General features: G+C 42.9%; 1 protein-coding gene across 4 annotated transcripts in view; it reads right to left on the bottom strand.

Annotated features, from left to right (window-relative positions):
• Positions 1–20,661, bottom strand: part of SLC6A6 (solute carrier family 6 member 6) — a 55,684-nt gene extending 35,023 nt beyond the window's left edge. The window contains exons 1-3 of one of the 4 annotated variants that reach the window (XM_030458281.1): positions 20,429–20,661; positions 16,045–16,080; positions 13,394–13,459 (exon numbers count right to left, since the gene is read on the bottom strand). In XM_030458281.1, the coding sequence (XP_030314141.1) occupies positions 13,394–13,448 (55 nt within the window). In that variant the 5' untranslated portion in view covers positions 13,449–13,459; positions 16,045–16,080; positions 20,429–20,661. Of the gene's footprint in view, positions 1–13,393; positions 13,460–16,044; positions 16,081–19,871; positions 20,113–20,428 lie in introns of those variants that run through there. The other 3 variants (XM_030458280.1, XM_030458282.1, XM_030458283.1) reach the window with 3 other exon arrangements.
• Between the last annotated feature and the right edge of the window lie 946 nt (positions 20,662–21,607).

The following is a 21,607-nucleotide window of genomic DNA, read 5'->3' as shown; positions in this document are numbered from 1 at the left end:
GGGCCTGCAGCTGTGGCTGGCAGGCACGTACAGTTGACCAGTGTCATAGTGGCTAAGCGGCCACCTGGGACTGCAGTCCCAACCCATGTCACGTTCAAGGGATGTTGGATTTATCCCCCTTTGCTGCCAACCATTGGTGTCCACTCAGACATTCCCAATTACAGGAACTGCCTACAAAGGCTGCAAGGGTGGGGGGTACGGGCAATTCTCTTTGGTGAAGAAAAGCCAAGAAAATCAAGTTTGTTTAGTGAAAGGCATTGTCTTTTTCCTTAATGGGGTTGGAGTTTCATTTCCTTTAGTTATGTCCCACTGGGTGAGGTTAAAATGGCTCTTAAGGGAAATAGTCTGACAGAGATGCTGAAACAATATGTTGTCACCGCCCAGGTCAGAACCAGAGAATAATAGGTTATTTTTACTGTATCACTTAGTGGGATGGTATCTGAGATCTAAGTCCAGTTGATTCCCCCAAGGAAATATACTGTAAGTAAATGCTCTTACAACCAAATATCCCAAAAGGAATAATCCAAGTCTGAGGCATACATCTGCCTCCCAGAGGTACATGTCTGCCTTCCAGGAGCCACATCTGTCTGTGAGAGTACCCCCTCCAGGAACCTTTGGTGGCTCTAGGGAACTCTGGCATCATCTGGTGAACTTAATACAGATAAATAAAAAGCAGCACTAAAAGGCTGCTGTTTACAGTCTCCTACTAGGTTGAGTCCAGCCAAAAAACTAGAGCCTGATGTGAAAGCAAGGGGAGAAAGGATATAGATTGGGCCAGGCCAGGATTTGCTCTCATGTATACTGGTACAAACCCTAATTAACTGAGGATGAAGCTATCAATTGTTAAATCAATGCTTATAAAACATGGAAAAATAGAACAAGGGTGCAAGCATAGTTGCTTTGTACTTCTCAAGCATCTGCTTCCTCCTTCTGCTGGAGAATCACACGCCTGGTCCTTGCGTCTGGTACACAAATTCCCACATATGAAATTCCCCTGCTTTAGCCCAAGCTTTCTTGCTGCCCCTGTGACTGACAAAGCTTTGGTGCAAAGCTGAAAATACCAGAAGATTAGCCACAAGCAGAGTGCTTTCACAGCCAACCCAGTATGGGCCATCGACTGTGCTACAGTGATTGCATCTTTGCACGTACAGACTGCACCTCAGATAACCCATGCCCTTTGAAAAAATACTGGCACTGAAATGTAATCTTTCATGACATGCAAAAAATCAGGGGTAGGGGAAGGGGAGGCACAAGGCAGAAGGATCAGACAGTGAGACACAGACGGGGGAAGGCCACCAGCATGGACAGGACCTGCTGGTTGTCAGGACACACAACTCTCATTACTGCTGAACACTGACTATTTTTTACAGACAACACATGGATTAAACATCTGAAAATACACTGTTCAGTTTCTGCTTTGGGATTACAGTAATGATCTGCTTCAAGCCTGTTATAGCCTCAGACAAGTGACCAACACAGGGTAACACCTCCCAGGAGGAGCCCTGAGGACAAACTAATGGTGGGTGCTGCCTCACTTAATAATCTTTAAAAACCAAGTCTTCGAAACATTGTTTTCCCAAATGCTGACAGAAACAAGAAAACCAAAGCAGAGATATGCATTTGTAAATATTTACCCATGCTAAAATGCATGCCCAGTCTTGCCTCTGAAGATCAGAAACCACAGCAAAGGAGCTACTTCTTTTTTGGTCAGTGCATATTAACTTTGAAGAGAAATTCAACATACTGAATTGGTAACTAGAATCATAACTGAATATTTGTTTTCTAGCTCCTTCTTCCATTAGAAAACTAAAGGCAAAGTAAATACTCAGAGTGTCTCTGACGTTGATAGGAATGCTGCCTAAGGAATGGCTGTGCAGCTGTACTGCTGATTTTATGGATTATTTTTGCAGTATGATGTGTACCACCACTACTTTGGCTTTCAAGGACTCTATTCTACTAAGATCAGCCTGAGCAGACTGTATGTCTTGAGCTTCTCAGTGTTCACTACTCCTTGTCTGTTGAGAGAGAAATATATTTATCACATTATAAATAATTTTTCTAACCCTACTTAAGCCTCTTTAGACATTCCTATCTCCCTTATGTGCCTTCTTTTTTTTTTTTGTATACTGGAAATCAAAGCCAATCTCCCTTAAAAAATAGAGCTTTCCTAGATCTGCCAATCTATTTGTGAGTTGCTTATTTTTAAAAATTATTTTATATTCATATTCATTAATATTTCAAAATTAGCTGCCCTGATTGCTAGATCAGAGCTGCTCTTTACACAGGCAGCTTCTAGTCTCATTGAGAGCAATTGAAAAGCTGCTATTGATTTTAACAGTAGGAGGATCAGGTCCCGAATAAAACTTCATTTATTATGTTTGGCTCATTTCCTAGGATTACTTGGAACTTTGAAAGCTATAATTCTTGATGTTGACAGCTTTCCCTACCTCCCAGAGCAGTGTGGTTAAGCCAATCAATACATGATTAAAATAAACAGCCTCTTGATCAAACTTATGGCTTTAGTGCAACCTTTCTGATCTGCAGAAGAAAAAGCCCTTATATATGGCAGCCCTCAAGGCCACACCAGTATCCAAAAAGCACCTAACTTCACTTATCACCCTAACTCATATCCAAGTTCTTTCTGCTTCATTGAACAAGATGCCTATGTTTTCTGAAATACAATGCTGCTCCCTTTATTGCACACATTACCTCTCCTCTTCTTACAAACACCTCTAAAAATTCCCTGAACAAAATCTCACTCTTCTCTTTGTGAGATTTTTCTGATAACTTTTCCTTGGGTATGGGTTATTTATTTGCACATCTATCCATTTATCCTTTTGTTCTCAGTGTTCCTTCCAGCTTTCACCAGCTCCATTCTCACTCCTTAACCCTTTCTTTCACTATGACACTTTTTTAGTCTTCTAAGATTGACTGGAAAATCTGCTACTGCAAATTTTCTAGGAGTAAAATGCACTCCTTTAGAAAGTTGAAGTCTATTCTGAAAGGAAAGCCCAGGTCTTATCATCAGTTGTGGTCTAGACAAAAGATATCTTTTATTCTCCATGCACTTTTTTTTCTTGCTGGTGTTTCCGTTCATGCTTTTCAAATAGGTACCATGACACAGTGCACAGCAGTTACCAAATCCTGCACCTCTGCAGCAGCATAAAATCTTCAGTCACCTAATACATTAGATGCTTATTTTGTTCTACTTATTCCTGTAAAAGAACAAAGCAGTTACAACTGAACCCAGAATGGGAGGAAATTGAAAATTCCCTTCCTGTTGCATGGAATGCAAAGGAGGAGAACGAATATCCACAAACTCCAGCAGGTGTCAGAGAGAATCAGACCCTGATCCTAAACACAGAAGTAAACATCTTCACAGAGATTAAGATGATGCTTCCCAGCCTCAGAGGGATGGATTTCGGTTCCCCAAGAAGGTGGCTCAGGGCAGCTCTGGCCTCCATAGTGATCAGTGAGGAATAGCATAGGACACAGTGAAACAGAAGACTGGCACACTGCATTGCTCTGGTTATGGTCCCACCCCATAGAAATCTTCCAGTGAGAACAGGATCCTCTGTATCCTGGGGAGAAACTAAGTGTCCAGCCCTGGAGAGCCATGGTCCCCTGTTCTGTCCCCTCCTCAAAGATGAAAGCCCAAAGGCAACCCTTGCGAAGAGGACCAGAGGGAAAACAAGGGTTGGCAAAGGCAAACAGAACAAATGGAAACTGCTCATCTCTAGTACACTGTACTAGTAATTAAGTGTGAGAGAACACCCAGTTAATGTTTGGTTCTGTCCACGTGAAGCCAACTGCTGACCTAATTCAATGCCTCTGGGTGTGCCAGCTAACAGCCTCCTGACTGTCAAAAGACTGGAAAAAAGCACCAGCTCTCAGTGCCCTCCCTGCATGCTGCACCAGCTCTCCCATTATAGAGGTGAAAAAATATGAATTCACTGGGTGACACCACCTCACCTTTAAGAAAGGGCCTTTAGCAAAACACAGGAGTTTATCCAAGTGATGTGGCAAGCTGACAGCTTTCCAAGCGAGATTGGCAACTATCAAAAAAGATTCAGGGAGCTGTAGGCATTCTTTACTCTTCAACCTCTTTGTATCCTGCAGTTATACAACTTCTGATTAAAAGAACAAGCATTCCAATTTTTTTATTTTTTTTTTGATTCTGAAGGTCTGTGTAGTGAATTGCAATGCTCTAGTAAGTCTCAGTGTTAATAAAACATCTACTGTTGCCACATGTGGCAACAAATAAACCACATCAAAATCTCCAACTGATGTCCCTCATCCTGCTATAAAAAAGCAAAAACCTTAAAGTCCATGAAGCTTATGAACTTGACTAGTCATTGGTGTGCACTGTGCCTATTGAATTTTTTGCATGTGATTAATAACATTGATTCTATGTGACCCATCTGCCAGGCACTTCCTGCATGTTAGTGTCAGCAATCTGTGCTACGATAACTGAGCAGTGCCTCGGTGCAGGGTAGAGAAACAACAAAGTAGTCATTTAGTGAAGTAGATGTGCAATAAAATGATGAATTCATTATTTCAAGGAAATATTTTCTTGGGATAAATCATTCAACTTTCAACTGTTGTTTCAACTAATTATAAATTCAGCCTGTACTGAGTTTACCAAGCTAGTGTTCAGGGCTTACTCTTAAATTGAGATTACTGTACTTTTTCATTATGTTTTCCAACTACGTAAAAACCAGATACGTATGAACAAGATTACATGTTTTTGGAAGAATAAGTGTCACTTTCCAACTCATTAATAGCTTTGATCAGCTTTGTAACCAAGCTGTTGCCATACCTGCCCAGGCCACCTCCAAGCAAGGAGGGAGTTGTGTTTTTATTGCTTCTATCCATTCATCCTAATCTAAACAATAACCGAGGACAGATTTCTCTCCCACCCGTGGCAGCTGTTTAAACATGTCATACAGTGCCTTATTGCCACAAATCTACATCCCAACACCATCAGTTGAGGCAAACAATCCTCTTTCTTCTTTGTTCCTGTGCCCCATCTACATAACACCTTATTTTTTTTTTCTAAAATGCATTAATGGAAGAAAGAGCTGTGAAATGCAGCACCACAGGTGTAAAAGTGCCAGGGATCTAGTACCAGGAAAACAGCTCATTACATGCTCACGGTAGCCCCATTACAATCTATAAAGTCTGAGAAGGTTACAAAGCCCTGAGGACAGAGCCATAAACTCTAAAACCTAACGCTAAGGGCAAAGCTACTTTTGATTTCAGTCTTGAATTCTTCATGCTGACAATCATCAGCAGCAAAAATATGAAATGTGATGAAAATGAGCTGCAGAATTTTAAGATGTGGAGCAATGACCCTCACTCCTGCCACAACATGGTACTTGGGTGACTACATTGCTTGGCCATCATTGCTCACTGATTTCCTAAGCACCCTGAGGTTTACTTTACTGTTGTTGTTTTCTCTCCTTAAAGAAAAAAAAAAATAGTGGAACAGAAACTTGAAGCATATGAAGTTTCACACAGGAAATGAAATCGAGACTAGTGGTGTGGCAGAGCAAAACAGAGCGTGGGGGTTTCTGCAGAGGATTTGCTAAAAGAAGAAGTGGCAAAGTTGATGAACAAGCTCACAGAGAGCACAACTTTGCAAAACAGGTCGTTGAACTGTAGACCTTCACACAAACACACACACAAAAGCAAAGCTGTGTAGACACTACAGAATTTATTTGCTTTCATGCAGCTGGTGCCAGGTGCTGGTTTGCATGGCTGGGCACTGGCATTTTTTATTTAATCCCAGAACACCCTTGGCTTGGTCTCCAGCTGCAGCTCTGTTCTCCAAGCTGCCATGGCCAGAACCACTCACTGTGCTCTTGGAGGGCATTTCAGAAGAAATACCACCATGTGCTACAAGCCTCTCAGTGGGCATTATTTGATCAAAAAATTGTGATTTTTGATCACTACCCATCTATTTGAAGGTTTGAGTTGGAAGTAAAACCTTTGGTATTGACCACTACACCAACATGCTTTTAAACATCACATAATTCAGGTTGATTTCCAGTCAGAGATGTATTTTCAGTTCACTTTTGCTACAAACCTCTGAGAACAGCTTTCATATACAGAGAGCTGCTTACATTTTTATGTTAAGAGATATGGAAACCAAACAGGGACAGAACAAATACTTCACTTCTCCAAGGAAACGAACATATAAACCACTTTGGCATACCATGGGCTGCAAAGTGCAGAGCACACACCAAGCACAAACAAAACCCTGATCCCACACACTACTTGGAAAAAAGCCCTACTGAATTTGCTCTGGAACTGCTGCCTCCAAAGGGAATTTTGTAAGAGCAAGGCTAATTCCAATACAAGAAACAAGTATCTGCAGTTCTACCTTCATAGCAGTGTCAGTCCCACAAGCTGCAGGGCACTTGCTTTTCTGTTGCTTTTTGCAGGTAAGCATCCCCAAACTTAGCACAACACTATATGAACATTCTGAGCATTTTTGTCTCTTATCTTTTCAAACAAACACCAGCTGATGGTTTTCATTGCAGGTTGTTTTTATGGTCCTAGCTTGATTACTGTAAACTTAACCTACTCCTGTTGGTCAGTTCAGACACTGCTCATAAAGCTGAACAGTTGAGGACTTCCCTGGTGCAGTTTCATCTAAGTGAACAGACTTACACTAGGATACCAAAAGGGCACATTAACCTTTAATATCAAAAGTTGTTGTTACCATGGCAATTTTTTCATGTTTGTGGGTTTGGTTTTTTTTTTTTTGGTTTCCCATTGTTTTGCAGAAACAGAAACCCAGGTGATTCAAAGACAGATTCATCAATTTAAATCTGTGTGAATTTTATCTGTCTATTAAATTTGACATATCAGGAGACAGAATCAATGTGGTTACAGAAGAGGGAGGGAAGCAACCACTAGAGAAAGTGTATGAAAGCAAGTCTGTCCTCTTAAATCTGTATTTTAGAATCCTGCTTTGCATAAGGGGCAGAAAAGGCTTTTGGTTGCTCATATTTAGTCTTTCCACAATACATTATATATGGTAGCCCCAGTTGTAAACTTTGCTTTTGACAGAGCCTGATTAGAAATAAGGTGTTTGCTTAAGCAATATACTTCTTGTTGATAAAACAGAGATATGCAGGAAAAACACCTTATCTTGGCAGAGTTGAAAGAGCAACCCTACAAAACTACTGCTGTATTTCTTTTTCCTAGCAGTTGGGACTGGGGGGGGAGTTGTGTTTTGGTTTGGCTGGGTTTGGGTTTTGGTTTTCTTTTTTTTTAGTTTTATTTGTTTGGGGGTTTTGTTGTTGTTTGTGTTCTGTGTGATTGTTTTTTGAAGCGGGAAGGAGCCCTTCTTGCTCCTAGGGCTGATCCTGAGGCCTCGGGGCTTAGCCCATTCCTGGACGATGTCCTAGGGCTGTTCCTGGGGCTCCGGGATCTACCCCTTCTTGCCTGCTCCTGGGGCTCCTCGAGCTGTGGGCTTCTCCATCCTTACTGAAGAGTGAGAGCTCTCTCCGTGGGTGTCAGCTGCTCTCTTATTGGCCCCCTGCTCCTGCACATGCTCAGGAGTGAGGCCAGACACAGGTGAACCCACACCCACTCATCAATGACTCAGGGCACCTGGTCCTGTCTCACTACAGTTTTTCCTTTTTTCAGTAATAGCTAGATCATCATGGAAAATTCCTAGTCTAGCCTGCTATGGCGAATCTGAGTGTGGCTTTGCTTTCTTTTGGCACAATTGAAAGAATGATACTCTGACAAAGGGCATTTTTTGGCTAGCATATGGGCCAACCCCTGAAAATGTGCTGCCCTATAGAGCTCACAGCCACCCCTTTTCACATCTGAGACTCTTTGGCAGACAGCTGTGGGGCTGGGAAGGAGTTTAGCTGTGGAGCAGATGCTCTGTGCAGCATGAACTCCCTCACGTGGTTACAGCCACATGAGGAAACCAGTACGGAACAGCAGAGTGAGGGCAGCTGGTGACTCACTAAATCCAAAATACCCCAAAGCTCTCTTCAAGGCTGCCATGGAATAGGATTTGAAAGAGGAAAAATACGATCTTTTGAAATACTTACAATCCTGATATAACTATGCATCAAACTCTTCACTTCAATTGGCACTTAATGAAGATTTGAAGAGCTCTCAAGTAAAACCCTGGTAAAAATTCCAACTACTTTCAGAGAGACCCAAATTTGACTTAGTAATCTCAGCTGAGGTTACCATTTACATCTTGATTTCAATCCCATGTAAAACCACTGTAACATCACTGACCTTCAGGAGGTCACTCCTGCTCTATGCTGGTATGAATGAGAGTGATTGAATTGGAATGGGAAATGCGTATTAAACAGAACCATTAAATAATTCAGTTTAAATGGAACTTTTTTTCTTATAACTAATCTGAATTTCCCTGCTGGGCAAAGAAACAAGATAAGCAGAGGAGAGAAGAGGATTAACATAAATGACAAGACAATACTGAACAGAGGCTCAATCTTCATATTCTGATCCAGCACACATACAATACAAGCAGTTGGAAGGAAAAAGATACAGGGGGTGTGTGGAGTGAGTGATAAATAGGTGAACTCCAGGTTAAATACAAAATAAGCATCAGTCCCTGGTGGGAGCATATCAGACAATACTCATTTTATTGTCAGAGTAAAACCATATTCCTTTAAGAAAACCAAACAACACCCCCCCACTGAATGTTACAATGCATGCCAAGGAATTATTGCTTTCCACAATGTGTCCTGGTGACTCACTGTGCCACAATAAATTGGCGTATGGTGCTCACTCAGGGTATATAACTCACACAACTGAAACAGCTCTAAAGGGCTAATAGTTACTTGGACTGCAGTTAATTTGGGGGGGAGGGTGATTTCCCTGTGGCAATGCAATAAATATCATGCTTATTATTGTATTATTACTTTTTTAAAAAATAATGCTTTCAGTGGCAAGCAAGTGTCACTAAAGCCTGAAATCTCTTGTATGCTACGGGAATCAGTTCAGACAACCTCTGGCATGCGAAAGCACATAAATAATTGGTGAATACTACCTGTGGTCTTCTGGGTCCAGATTTGACTGATGCCAAGAGCAATCAACTCCTTTTTGGCTGCAAAGGATAGGAGGGCACTCAATACCTTGCAGAAGGCACTCAGTATCTGGCAAAAATCAAGCTTTCCATCTGCCAGAACCCCATGAAAGAGCAAACCCTGAAGTGCCTATGACAGAAATGATTCTCTTCTCTTACAAAGGAAGGCAACCTCCTGGAGAGACAGAGAGCCAGCTCTGCATAAGGTGCTGAATTCCCCTGGCTGGGCAAGGTGCACTCCTATACTTACCCTGCTTAAGAAACAGCTCTGGCTCTGTTACTGAAGGAAAAACAAAACAACAAAGCAGCTGTCTTGCAATGAGTCTGCCCAAGAGCAGAAGTAAACTGGAAATCCAGTTTTTATAACAAATAAGACACTAGAGAGACTTAAAAGCAGGGATCGAGTAGCAGCAGAAGAAACTGCATGCAATTACAAGAAAATTCATCTCCTGTAATCAAGATTACGCAAATGAGCCTGGGCTACACCATGACTTGTGAGTCACCATGAGATTACTGCTTTCAAAGTGCTAATGGAGCTTTCCATCATATTGAGATGGTTTAATGGGAGGTGTGGGGGAGGAATCCTATATAGACAAGATCTACCTAACATCTGAATACATTCGAAATAAGTCCACTGAAGACAAAGCTGTTCAGTAATAAAAGTGGATCAGTAGGACAAAAGTAGACCATTGGGATTTTATCCACGTAGGGATTCAAAGCTACAGCAGAAATGCCATAGGTTTCAAGGTCAGCAGGACTCATTCCTGAAAAAGGGGATCTGACTTTGATCCTATTTATACAATGATATAGCAAAAGCAATGCTACTAGAATCAGCAAAGCTACCCTGGAGTAAATCAGCTGAGAATTGGGTACTGAATTTTTATATCTTTGCAGATAATTTCACAGGCATTAAACAGCACTTTCGTCTCAAAATGTGGCTTGGAAGGAATAAAATAAACAAACATCTCAACCTACAGCTCCATTGCTCCTTGATGCCCAAGGAAGCAATTACTCCCTTGGTGATGTTCCGTATGGACCAAATAAAATGACTGCAAATACAAATATTTTGTTCCTGGGTTTCTGCTTTATAAAATGTAAAATTTGGAATGTGTAGCCTCAGGTGTTTCCTCTACTTGACCCAATAGGTTGCAAATGGTGATCAGGGAACTCAGCCATAGCTTTTATTGAATAGCAACAGTGAATAATGACCTGTTCTGCCTATATCCTCACCTTGAATCTCCTGAACTGTTTAATCATGTGGAATACAGTTGAAACTGTGCCTGAAAAGACTGCCAGGGTCTGATCTGTGCTCTTTTATTGTTACGCTGTAGATTCTTTGCTAGTGGTCACATAATATTCTCCATCTCCTCAGAAACATCTTTGATTTATTAACATGCTTGTTGAATCCTGCTTACCTACCTTCCTCTAGGAATGTATTTTAAAAAATGCAAAAGTACATGAAAATTAAGTAGATCTCAGACTTTTTTCTAATCAAAAAAGCCACATTTTTCTACACAGAAATGCAAGTTTCTTCACTTGACCCAAGGAGCTAAGACCAGCATTTAGTTAATGACCACCTTCTTGTCAATTCACAGACTCCTCTCCAGAGAAAGAAATGCAGCCTTTGTCCAGATGCCATGCACTCATTCTCTTGCTGGTAAATTCATGACAGCATAATTTTAGCTAGATTTTCATTATAGGGTATTATTTGTAGCTGCTGTTTTTATGAAGCAGCTGTAATAAGAAAGATTTATGTTCCCTTCTGAATTGCTTGAAATAATAAGGGTTGTTAAATTTAGACTTTGAAAAACCTAGTGATTTCTCCTTTTTAATAAATATGGAAGCTACAAAGCTATCTACCACAACCAGTCAGGCCTGGGCCAGAACAGTATCCAAAATGTGGTTCAGATGAGGAAATAATCTAAGTTCTCCAAACAGTCTTTTAAAAGCAAATGATGGTCATGCTGAATTGTTTTAACTACTGCACTATTATTCTTCCATTATTCTGTTATTCTTCTCCAACCTAAACTCAGAGAGGACTTCTTTTTATTCCTGCTGTGGTCTACACAGGTGTAAATGGGCACTCTGGGTCTGGATCATACTGTTCACCTCAACAGAAAGTAGGACCAAAACTGTGAGCCAGATCCTGTTTTTGCAGCAAACTTTCTATCCTGAGCATTTATACCACATCCAAGTATTATAAAAGCCCTGACCCATGCCAAGCATACGAATACCAAACTTGGAGTTTGTGGTTTGCCCCCATCTCTACATCATTTACTTTTTCCACTCACTCCCCCCCAACCACAGCTTCCTGTATTGACAGTCCAGATACTTATTTAAAATAAGTAAACACAATGCCCTTCCCAACCCAGCCTGGCCATTTCACAGCTACTGCTGCATTTCAGAGCCTGATCCAACAAACTTGGTTATGACAGCACCAAAGAAACATCCTCTAAAAAGCATTTTGCTCCTAGGTTGTTTTTTTTGGTTTTGGTCAGTTTTGTTTTGTGACTCAAGACCCTTCCAGTATTTTTCTTGGTGTAGGTACCACCATCCCTGGCAGCCCAGGTTTCCTCAGTGAAATGGGAAACACCAGGAACAACAACAGAACTTCAAGTCTTAATGGTTTTACAAGAGGGAACTGATGTTGAGCAGGCATTCAGCTGACTACTACAGTTCCAGGAGAGGTGAGGAAAAGATGATCTGCTGCAGGAAAGTCCACATCATGCCATGCATATAAGAGATACACTGAGGATACTAATTGTGTATTGTGAAAAGGTCCAAAATTAAGACAAGAAGGCTAAACCTGTCAGCTTTTCCATTATGAACTTTTATAAGTGGAGGAAGGAAGAATTAGGGAACATACACAAACAAGAATGATGGAGCTGGACAAGCAGGTTGGGATAATGTGCAGAAGACAGTTTCAATATGTATCAAAATATAAAATTAAGTACTTTGCTCTATGTATGATAAAACAGTAACAACTTCTATGCAAATGACAGAATCCCAGGGGATTAAAACAAATACATGGACCTATGGTCTTAAATAATTCCTGTGTACATTAGGTAAGTAGCATGCAGTGGGATGGGCATTTTGTGCTAGGAATTACAAAGCCCTACATCTCAGGAGAGCAGTAATATTGCCTGAGGAGCAGCTAGCTGCATATCCATGAATCCAGGCAAGACCTAAAGGTGAGTGCAGGTAAGGGTTTCTCCACATGATGCTACTGAGTGATGCAGGAGAAGTGTCAAAAGCTATTTCTGGATGTGTACATATGAAGAGATGACATGGAAATCTAAAGCATAATGCTATGTCAAAACATCCACAGTGGATAAAATATGGGCTGTTCCAGTCTCCTCAGATTAGAAAGAAGATAGAAAATTTAAAGGAAATACAAATAAGAACAATAGAAATGATCTAAGGAGACAGTAAGAGAGCTAAATTAACATGTCTATAAATGAGAACACTCCTGGGCTGAGATCCAGCTACAAACACCTTCAAAGTACTGTGTGTAGAGGAAGGCAATTAATCCAGCTGGTAAGATAGTAGGACAAGAAACCATGAATTTAGGAATGGGAAAAATTCAGTAAATACAACAAGAAAAAGCCATTTGAAGATAATTATTTGCTCAACAAGACAGACTCCCAAGGTAGTAGCCAAGGGACACTTAGTGTTTGCATCTGAGAACAGACTGAATAAGGAAGGGACCCTGGGAAATGCTAAAAAAAAATAACACCTCAAAACACCTAAACCTAACTATCCATGTAGTGACAACACATCCATGCCAGAGCTCAGAAATGGGGGTGTGTGGCACTCTGATGTGCAACACAGGTGAGGGCAGACCTCTCTAAGACATGTCTGGCTCTTCAGTGGTATGTGCAACACGAGTTTACTGGGTGCTGGGCAGACGCTGTCAGCAGGACAAGAACTGCTGACCCTGCTGGCAGATTATTCTGAGCATCTCAGCACCAAGGTCAAAGGCTGAAGTGGGAACTACCTCTCGTGATCCTCATCATCTTTCCCAGCCTTGTGTTAAGAGATCTCACACAGAAGCTTTTCATGTCAATGCATAAATTATTTACTTTGATTTATGAATAGCTGAAAACCAACACTAGCAGTATTTAACAATTCTCAGGAGCTCTAAAATACACTTACATTTAGAAAATAAAATTTAAAAACCCCAAACATTTGCAAAAGGCCTTAAAATTTTCAAAGACAAATGGGTACACACAAACGTGAGGAATGAAAAAACCCAAGTACCATTATACCCCCCCTTAAAAATATTCCCATCCCAACTGCACTCACCAATCGGGACTTCTGTCCCCTCCTCAATGTAGATGGGCAGTGGTGATTCCTCCATAGGATGAGGCACTGATGGAAAGTAATGAATTGTGGTAGTATTTGTCGCAAAGTGACTACAATAAGATGGTCCCTTTCATATCATTACAACTACATATGGCTGGTTACTGTCACAAAGAAACCTTTCTCAAAGTGGTCATGGTGAGCAGTCCAAGCCACAGTCCTGAGGGGTTAATCCCCACTGATTATTCTCTGCCACAGGAACCAACTCCCTCCGCACGAGGCCTGGGAGAGGTCCCTGTCCTGGATGCTTCACAATCCTGCCATTTCGCTATAGCCTCACTATTCCCATCCCTGGAGTTTAAGACTCTTGGAAACTCACACAGCTGAAGAAGCCAAAGGGAGCCAATGCACAGACAGGCACAGAGTTATTGAGTCACAATATTTCATGCACAGAACCAGAAGAAAGAGGCTCTGATGCTCAAAGCTTGCTGTTAGCTGTTGAAAAGCCACAGCAGGTGATGGAAGGCAACACCGCAAATGGCCTCTGGACCACAAACGTTTCATTATTCATTCATTTTGGAGTATATGTATTTGACTTGGGAAGTTCCAGATTACTTGTTTGTGACACTGAAATCCCCAGAAAAATTCTCCAGATCTGCACTGCATGCTTTTATTCTGCATTTTCCAGACACTATACACTCGCTGCTGTAGGGTATGTCTGTTTGGGTTCTTCCCTGTTTGGGAGCTTCTTCCCTTAAAAAGGTTGTTTTGTAGCACTATTTCCCATTTAAACGCTCTGGGAAACATGTGCTTCACAGGCTTTTCAAGAGGCTTGGATTTTCTACACTAGAATGAAATAATAATGAGCTACAAATGTTGAAAATGGTCATCATCAAAAGCCTTCTGGAATTTCTCCTCCTCCATTACTTTTTAAAAACTATGATGTACCATCTCAAAGACACAGATTCTTAAGTTAGTCTCAGCTAGGATTCCAGCTGCAGGAAGGAGGACTTTTTAATCCTTTCTGGGATATTTTTCACTTATTACTATTTTTTTTCTAGTTTTTTTTTCTTTTCTTTTTTTTTTTTTTTTTTTTTTTTTTAATTTATTTTATTTTTTTATTGGAAAGATTGTCTTATGCTATCCATAAAACCAGCCAAAGAAAACTTGTGGTTTAAAGCTCTTAAATAAAGCATCTTACAACAGTTCTGTTAGCAACACAACCAGAATAAAGAATGTTTTTAACAGATGCTTGACTAGCAACGGGCTTAATATAAACTCCACACTGGTGCTTTGCAGGATGCAAAGGGCTGCCAGTTCCCTGCCTGTACCTAAGCCCACCCCTCACTCACGTGGAAGATGAAGGGAAGCACAGAGGAGAGGAGAAGCAGAACACAGGTGCCTACAGAACTACCATACAAGCCACAGAAATCATGATCTACCAGGGCGCCTTGCGCAAGCCACTTTTATCTAGAAGCTGAACTAACATTCCAGCTCAACAATAGCAAAAAAACATTTGTTACCACACGGTGTTTTGCTACATATTAACCAGCAGTTGCTACGCAAGCATAATGGAGTGCTGCAATTCCGAGATATATGTTATTTTTTAAATTTTTTTTTTAATTGACTTATGGGAAATCAGCCTGGGGTGAGTGCTGGTGGGCTTTGCCATGCCACTGGACACAGTACATGCTTGGAAGTTATGCAAAGCGGGTCCTGCATTGAGAACAATGCAGTCATATACCTTGCTAAGCTAATTTTGCATTAAGGCAATGAGTCTTCATCTACACAGCTCCTTAAAACATCTAATCAGATTTATTTACTAGCAAACAATACCAGAGTAGAGGCTCCTATACTATATTACTTCCTATACTACTCATGAGTTTCCAAATCTGAGATCTGCAAGCAAACCAGGTCGCTAGATAGTGTGGAAAAAAAAAAAACTATTTTAATTTTAAGACATTCTTGGTCCTATGAAGAATATTGTACAAGGCTCACCCAGACCGGGCAGTCAGCCTGGAGCCAAATGCTTTCATAAAATATTTGCAACAGTATTCACCAATGGCTGGTGGCATCTACTCTTATTTTAATGGGTATCACCATAGGTTGTAGAAAAAGCCTGAAATACCTACAGGCTGTTTAAGGGCAAATAATTGTATACACACTCTCTCTTACCCACAAGCATACATGCACACACCAGGACACATGCACACAAACAAATGGCTCTATAGGCAGAACTTGGATTTTGTAGGATCCAAGGCACAGAAGCTCACTCTTCTCACAGGGTTTAGGATTCAGGGACCTGGGGGGTGCTAAACCAAGCTTTCACTTAGGGTGTCCTACCTATGCTATGGGCAAACCACTTTAATATTATGCCTCTGGGATTTACACATCAACTTTACAGGCATGCTGCTTTAATGTCTGCAAAGTGCTTTGCAATGGTTTCTAAATTCTGCCGTGATATGCACAGAAGAACTGCACAGGTAGATTTAAGATAACGGTTACTGAGCATTATTACTGTACAACTACAGCCTATTTTTGCATGCTTTATACTTCGTTTCTATGAACAGATGGTAAATGTTCATTATTTTAATGTTTTAATGAGTTCTATAGCCCTTTTTAAATTTAATAAAAAAAGCATAAATAACACTTACATGAAGAAGAGTCTTTCCTGAATGGATTTTCTCTTCCTGTTTGGAAAAAAAAAACAGAGAAAAAGAAAAGGAAAAAAAATATTTTAAAGGAAAAAAAAATGGGCATAGCAATATAAGTCAGATACATTTCAATGTTATCAAGCATAGTGTTCTCTGAATTTCACCAGTATAAACTTATGTTTTTAATAACATCAAGACACTGAACGTAGTACCAATGCCAAAACAGGAGATAACGTCTCACCTGCTTCATTCTGTGTATCAAAAGCAAGGAAATTACACAGCAGCAGTAAAATAATATGCAGATGCCATGTGATCTGAAGCAAAAAAAGGAAATACTTTTACCTACATTCCAGCTCACCGATAAGCCAGTGGCTTTATGTATGAGTTGCTCTCCTACCTACAGACATCCTACACATCCCAACACCCCAAAGCAGGGCACTCCTGCTGTGTTTTGGCACAGTGTAATAATTTTTCCATGCTGGCACTCAAGCACCAACTGCATTCAAAGCCAGGTTGGGCAGGCACAGCAAAAAAGGCATTTTTCGAGGCTGAGACCATTCTGAGTGGCAGAAAACCACAAAAGGAAACCCAGTAACTGCTAAAATGCATGAGACTTCCCAGCAGCCATCCTGCTGCCACCAGCCCTGCTGCCTCCCTGTTAATGCTTGCTGGCAAGATGTGGGTTGGGTATTCTCTCCCCTTCCACCAACTTAGCTGGGGGATTTGGTGGATGCTCCTGGGGCAAGGTTTAGAAGTAACACTGAGTGGTGTTTTGCTAGTATAAATCTAGACACATCGAAAAAAACCCCAAAGACTGATACAAATACAAAAGGTGCTGTGGGTCATGAGCTGCAGTTTCAGAGTCACGGACTGGCAGCATGGTAGCACTTCCAAAGGTAGTTTTAGGGGGGGGGGAAGGACAATGAATAGTATCAGTTTCATTTAATCTCTACCACACTATCTCATATCAATACTAGCTCCACTGTAATCAATCTAAAGGCTATTGCCTACACTTTACATGCCTTGGCATGATACTTTGCTAGCACAGCTCAATTAAATCCATGGCACTGCAAGAGTTGAGGATTCAAATAAAGAAATGTGTATGGAAGAAATTCAACAAATATTAAATCAGTGCATTTAAATCCTCGTGTTTTATTTCTACATGCAAAGGACCCAAGCCTGCAAACAACCCCTACCCCAGAGTGATTTCAGAATAAACTTTAGTTCTGTATACAAAGCACTTAGAAGACTGGATGCAGGATTACTTTAAAAAACATAACCCAGATCCATTCTGGTCATTTAAATTAAGTTAGTGATGAGAAGTCGATCAGGACACTAATCCTACTGGGTAATCTATTCATAGCTGCACTTCTTAAATGATCTACAATTTATTAGCATGACCAATCAAATAACCATTACCTGCAAAAGGCTTTAACTACCATGGCTTTCCCATCCATTTTTATGTGTTGTAATACAGTTAAATTTAAACAAATCAGCATAATCTTTTCGGAGTCATTTGCCAGCATGATTAAAAGCCTGAGGAAGACAACACTGTAGAGACTCCCCTTACTGGTGGAACTGGAAACATTGCTGTAGGGGCACTGGGGCATGGCTACCCCATTGCCTGTTGGGGCAAAGCTGCAGGTTGAAAAACCTAGAAGGGGCAAAACTAAAATAACAGGGGGTTGCTGAAGCGTCCTAGGGTACACTGATTAAAATCCTGGAGGATCATCACTGCCCAGGAAACATGGCAGCCTGCTGGAAGGTTTGTATCCCAGAGTCTCTTAGGAAACAGCCAGCCCCTGGGCCTGGCTAGAAGCCACTAAGATGCCCCTCAGTCTTAATCAGGCAAAATATCGATTTAGGGAAAACTCACTGAAATATTTGCAACAAGATACTCTCCAAGGCTTTACAAACAGAACTGCACTCAGGTAGGGGAGAGGTTTCCCAAGCAGCAGGAGTCAGCCAATCTGAAGTGTTTTCATATTTTTTCCATTAAAATGTTGCACCTCTTTTCAACAGGCATTTCACACAACCTGAAGCTTCCTGTCACAGCCCAAACATTTCACCTATGGCAACAGAGAAACCCACTCCAAAGCTACAAATCAGCAACTATGGACAAACAGTAGTATGTCATATTTTCTCCTGGTTACAGCACAGTAAAATAAAACACAAATTGGAAGCATTTGAAGCATTCCAAATGTCAGCTAGATTCTAGACCAACATCCTTAAACAAACAAATAAGGAAACAGCAGGAGTTTGATCTAGCACCCCCAGGCATGCAGCCACCTTCTCGGTACCTCCAGATATCACAGTGCCATCTCCAATCTCCCGGTTACTGAAAAGCATGACAGAAAATAACCCTAACACCGCACAGGGAAAGATGCAGGTAGTTAAATTACAGAAAGAAGTGGCCTTTCCTCCTCAAGCCTGCCGGCAGGTGGAGATCCAGATACGCCCCACCCTGAACAGAACCCCTGGGGGAGGGAAAGGTGCCTGTCGCCCTCCAGTGGGTGCAGTGTCCAAGCACCCCAAACCAGGAAGGGGTTGAAACAGAGACGCAGGAAAGAGGGAAAAAAAAAAAAACCAAACCCAAAACAAAACCTAAGCAAAGCAGAGAAGAGACAGTTGAAGAGGAAACACAAAGATGCTATCTATGAAAATAACCAAAAATAAAGTTTCCAGTGTCAGCCTAACCAGTGTAACAAAGACATCCTCCTGCCACACTTGTGCTTCAGCCCTGGCTTACTGCAGGGGAAGGACATGGGCAGATGCTGTCCGCCTAAACTGTTTGCACATTTTGCTTCAAAAAAACCCAACAACCTTCATGGAAATCTTTCCGCAATGCTGGAGCAAAGGTAGGCAATGCCAAAAAGCAGTCAGCTTGCCCAAATACAGAACCAGAGGTAAACACTCAGCTGTCAAAAATCATCAGGGTTCTCACCAAACCTCTCCCCTCCAAATTCCACAGCAGCAGGTTTTAACGGGCTGATCTACCCTCAAACCTAAAGCCACAAAATCTAAACTGGTAGCAACTGTCATTCAAGCTTCAAATTACACAGCCTGACACGTACCCTGTACAGGGCTGCTTCACTTTTTTGCTTGTCCAAAACTTGAAACATTTTGACATGCAAGCAATAAAAAAAAAAAAAATTGCAGTTACCGAAATAGCTCTGTCAACGTAACCAGCTCCTCTCAGCACATTTTCTTAATGCCTTTCCCAATACGGTTAGAAAAATGGGAACTAACAAAAAACTCCATCTTTACACCTTGGCACAAACTGTGCTGAAATATGTGCGGGGTTGTATTTCTTCATGTTTATCTGGATCCTCCCCCACTACCATTTTTTTCCACCGGTGCTGTCCTTTAAACGTAGCTCTTATTAACAGCAGAAATCAGCTTTTACAATTTCTAAATACATAGTTTTACCACTCTCGGAGCTGCCCAAGGAAAACACAGCTTGCCTTCTGCTTCATAAATAACACATGCCCTGCACATTTCTTTGCCTGTGTGAAATAAATTCTCCCATGTTCTTATATGGAAACCTTGCGAGTCCTCCCACATGCCGCCTGTTACAATATCAGGCAGAAATGGGCATTCATTATCTAAAAGCCACGGGGTGAATTTGGGATCCAAGATACCCTGAGATGAACCCAGAATTATCACCCCTTCACACCATGCTGAGCTCGGTAACGCACCCTGTGCAGTCCCTGCGTTTTTCTTTCAAGCCCCAATCACAACTTTGATTTTAGCATGTCAGGGATCAACAAAATAAAAGGAAAACGAGAGGGAAAGAAAAGGAAGAGGGAGCCAGCGGTATTACCCACCAGGTAGGCCCATTAGCATCAGATGTAGCATCGCCTGTATCAGCCTCTTCACTTGAGGTTAGCGCACGGCAGCCAGAAAAAATACTGCGGGGAGGGGTGGGAAGGCGAGAGAAAAAAGGCAAATACAGCCGTGGAGAAAAGCGTGCTTCGTAGATGTGCTGGAGGGCGGCCAGCGAGTAGGTAATTGCTACAAACTGTTATCGCGAAAAAAAGTTAACGCAAGGTGGTGGTGGGGGGTGGGACGAAAATAACCGCTGGGAGAGAAAAAAAACACCCGTAGGAGTAAGGAGGCAGCTGGGGAGGAGAGCGATTGAAAGAATAAAGAATAAATAAATAAATAAATGGGGAAGGGGGGAGTGCACCCAGGGGCACCCCGACCAGGCTTGGACAAAAGGAGGACGCTGCCGCCCCCAGCCAGGTTCGGTTCGGCTCCGTCGGGCGCAGAGCGGCCACCCTTTGTTCGCTGCGGCTGCGGAGGGCGATCCGCTCCGCACCGTTCCGCGCCGGCCCCGCCGCCTGCCCTCCCTCCCTCCCGCCCGCCCGGGAGGCGCCGGTACCTGCGTCCGCTGCGCGCGGTGCCTGCGCGCCGCTGCGCTCCTGCAGCCGTGCGGCGCGTCCGGCGGAGCGGTGCGGCGCGACTAGCAGCGCCGAGCGGGAGGAAACGGTAATTTATAAGCGCTTTCTTCCTGACCTCTCGTGTCTGTTGTCTAATGAGGGAGCTTTGAGCATCACCCATCCTGCTGAGTGGAAAAACACCGGCACGGCCTCTTCTTTGCTGGGGAGGGGGGAGCCTAAAGGAAGGGGTGTGGGGGAGGAGGGGCCATGCCGCAGACACGGCGGCGGAGCCCGGGCTGGCAGGCGGCCTCGGGGCGGCGGGGAGGGGCGGGCGGGTGCGGGGCAGCGGCTGCCACCGCCGGGGGGGCCGTCCCGGGCTGCCCGCCCTCCCCCTCGGCTCCCCCAGGGGAGCGGGGCCGCCCCCGAGCCGGCCCGGCAGGAGCCAGCCCCGCGGCTGCCGAGCCGGGGAGATGAGCGGAACGGAGGGCTGCCTGCCACGGATCTCCTCCGCTCGTTATTTTTTATTTTTGTAAATTTAGGATTTTTTTTTTTAATTATTTTTCTTCCTTAGACAAAGAGCGCCCTTCTCGCAGACAAAGCATGCGGCGCTGCCCGTCCCTGTGCCCGGGCCCCGACTTCGCTCCTCTGCGGCCACTTTTCCTCCCCGGGAAGGTGGCGGGGGCTCGGACTCTGGACCCGCTGTCGCCCGGCCGGGCTTTTGAGGCACTTGGTCCCGGCAGCTGTCTGCTGCTGGAGAAGGAAACACAAGGGAGCGGGGCCTGGCAGGTGCCTGGGAAGGAGACCGGGATCTCCCGGCTCTTCTCTATCTCCTACCGAAAAAGCAGCCCCCGGCACCCGACAGCTCCGATCACAGTTGGAGGACAAAGTACGGCCGGGGCGATCGGCAGGAGAAATGAGCAGGACAACGTTTTGTCCCGCGTTGGGCTTCACTGCACCGAAAGCCGGTGCTTTCCTCCTGCAGGCGAGCGGGTACATGACTCAAACACGCCTTTGCCCTCCTACCCACATCTCTAGGTCTGTTAATGAAAAGATAGAGTGGCATACAGACTCTTGTAACCCCTGCTGAAGCCTTACTAAGATCCTCTCTACTGCAAAATACCGTTTGCATTGTGGGGGCAGAGTAGCAGGGAAAAGGAGATTTTGAGCCATCTGTGTTTCAC

Source organism: Calypte anna, chromosome 12, assembly GCF_003957555.1.
Source record: "Calypte anna isolate BGI_N300 chromosome 12, bCalAnn1_v1.p, whole genome shotgun sequence".
Classification (NCBI taxonomy): Eukaryota; Metazoa; Chordata; class Aves; order Apodiformes; family Trochilidae; genus Calypte; species Calypte anna.
Note: the sequence above shows the minus strand (reverse complement) of the source record. Positions and strands in the feature narration are given on the sequence as shown.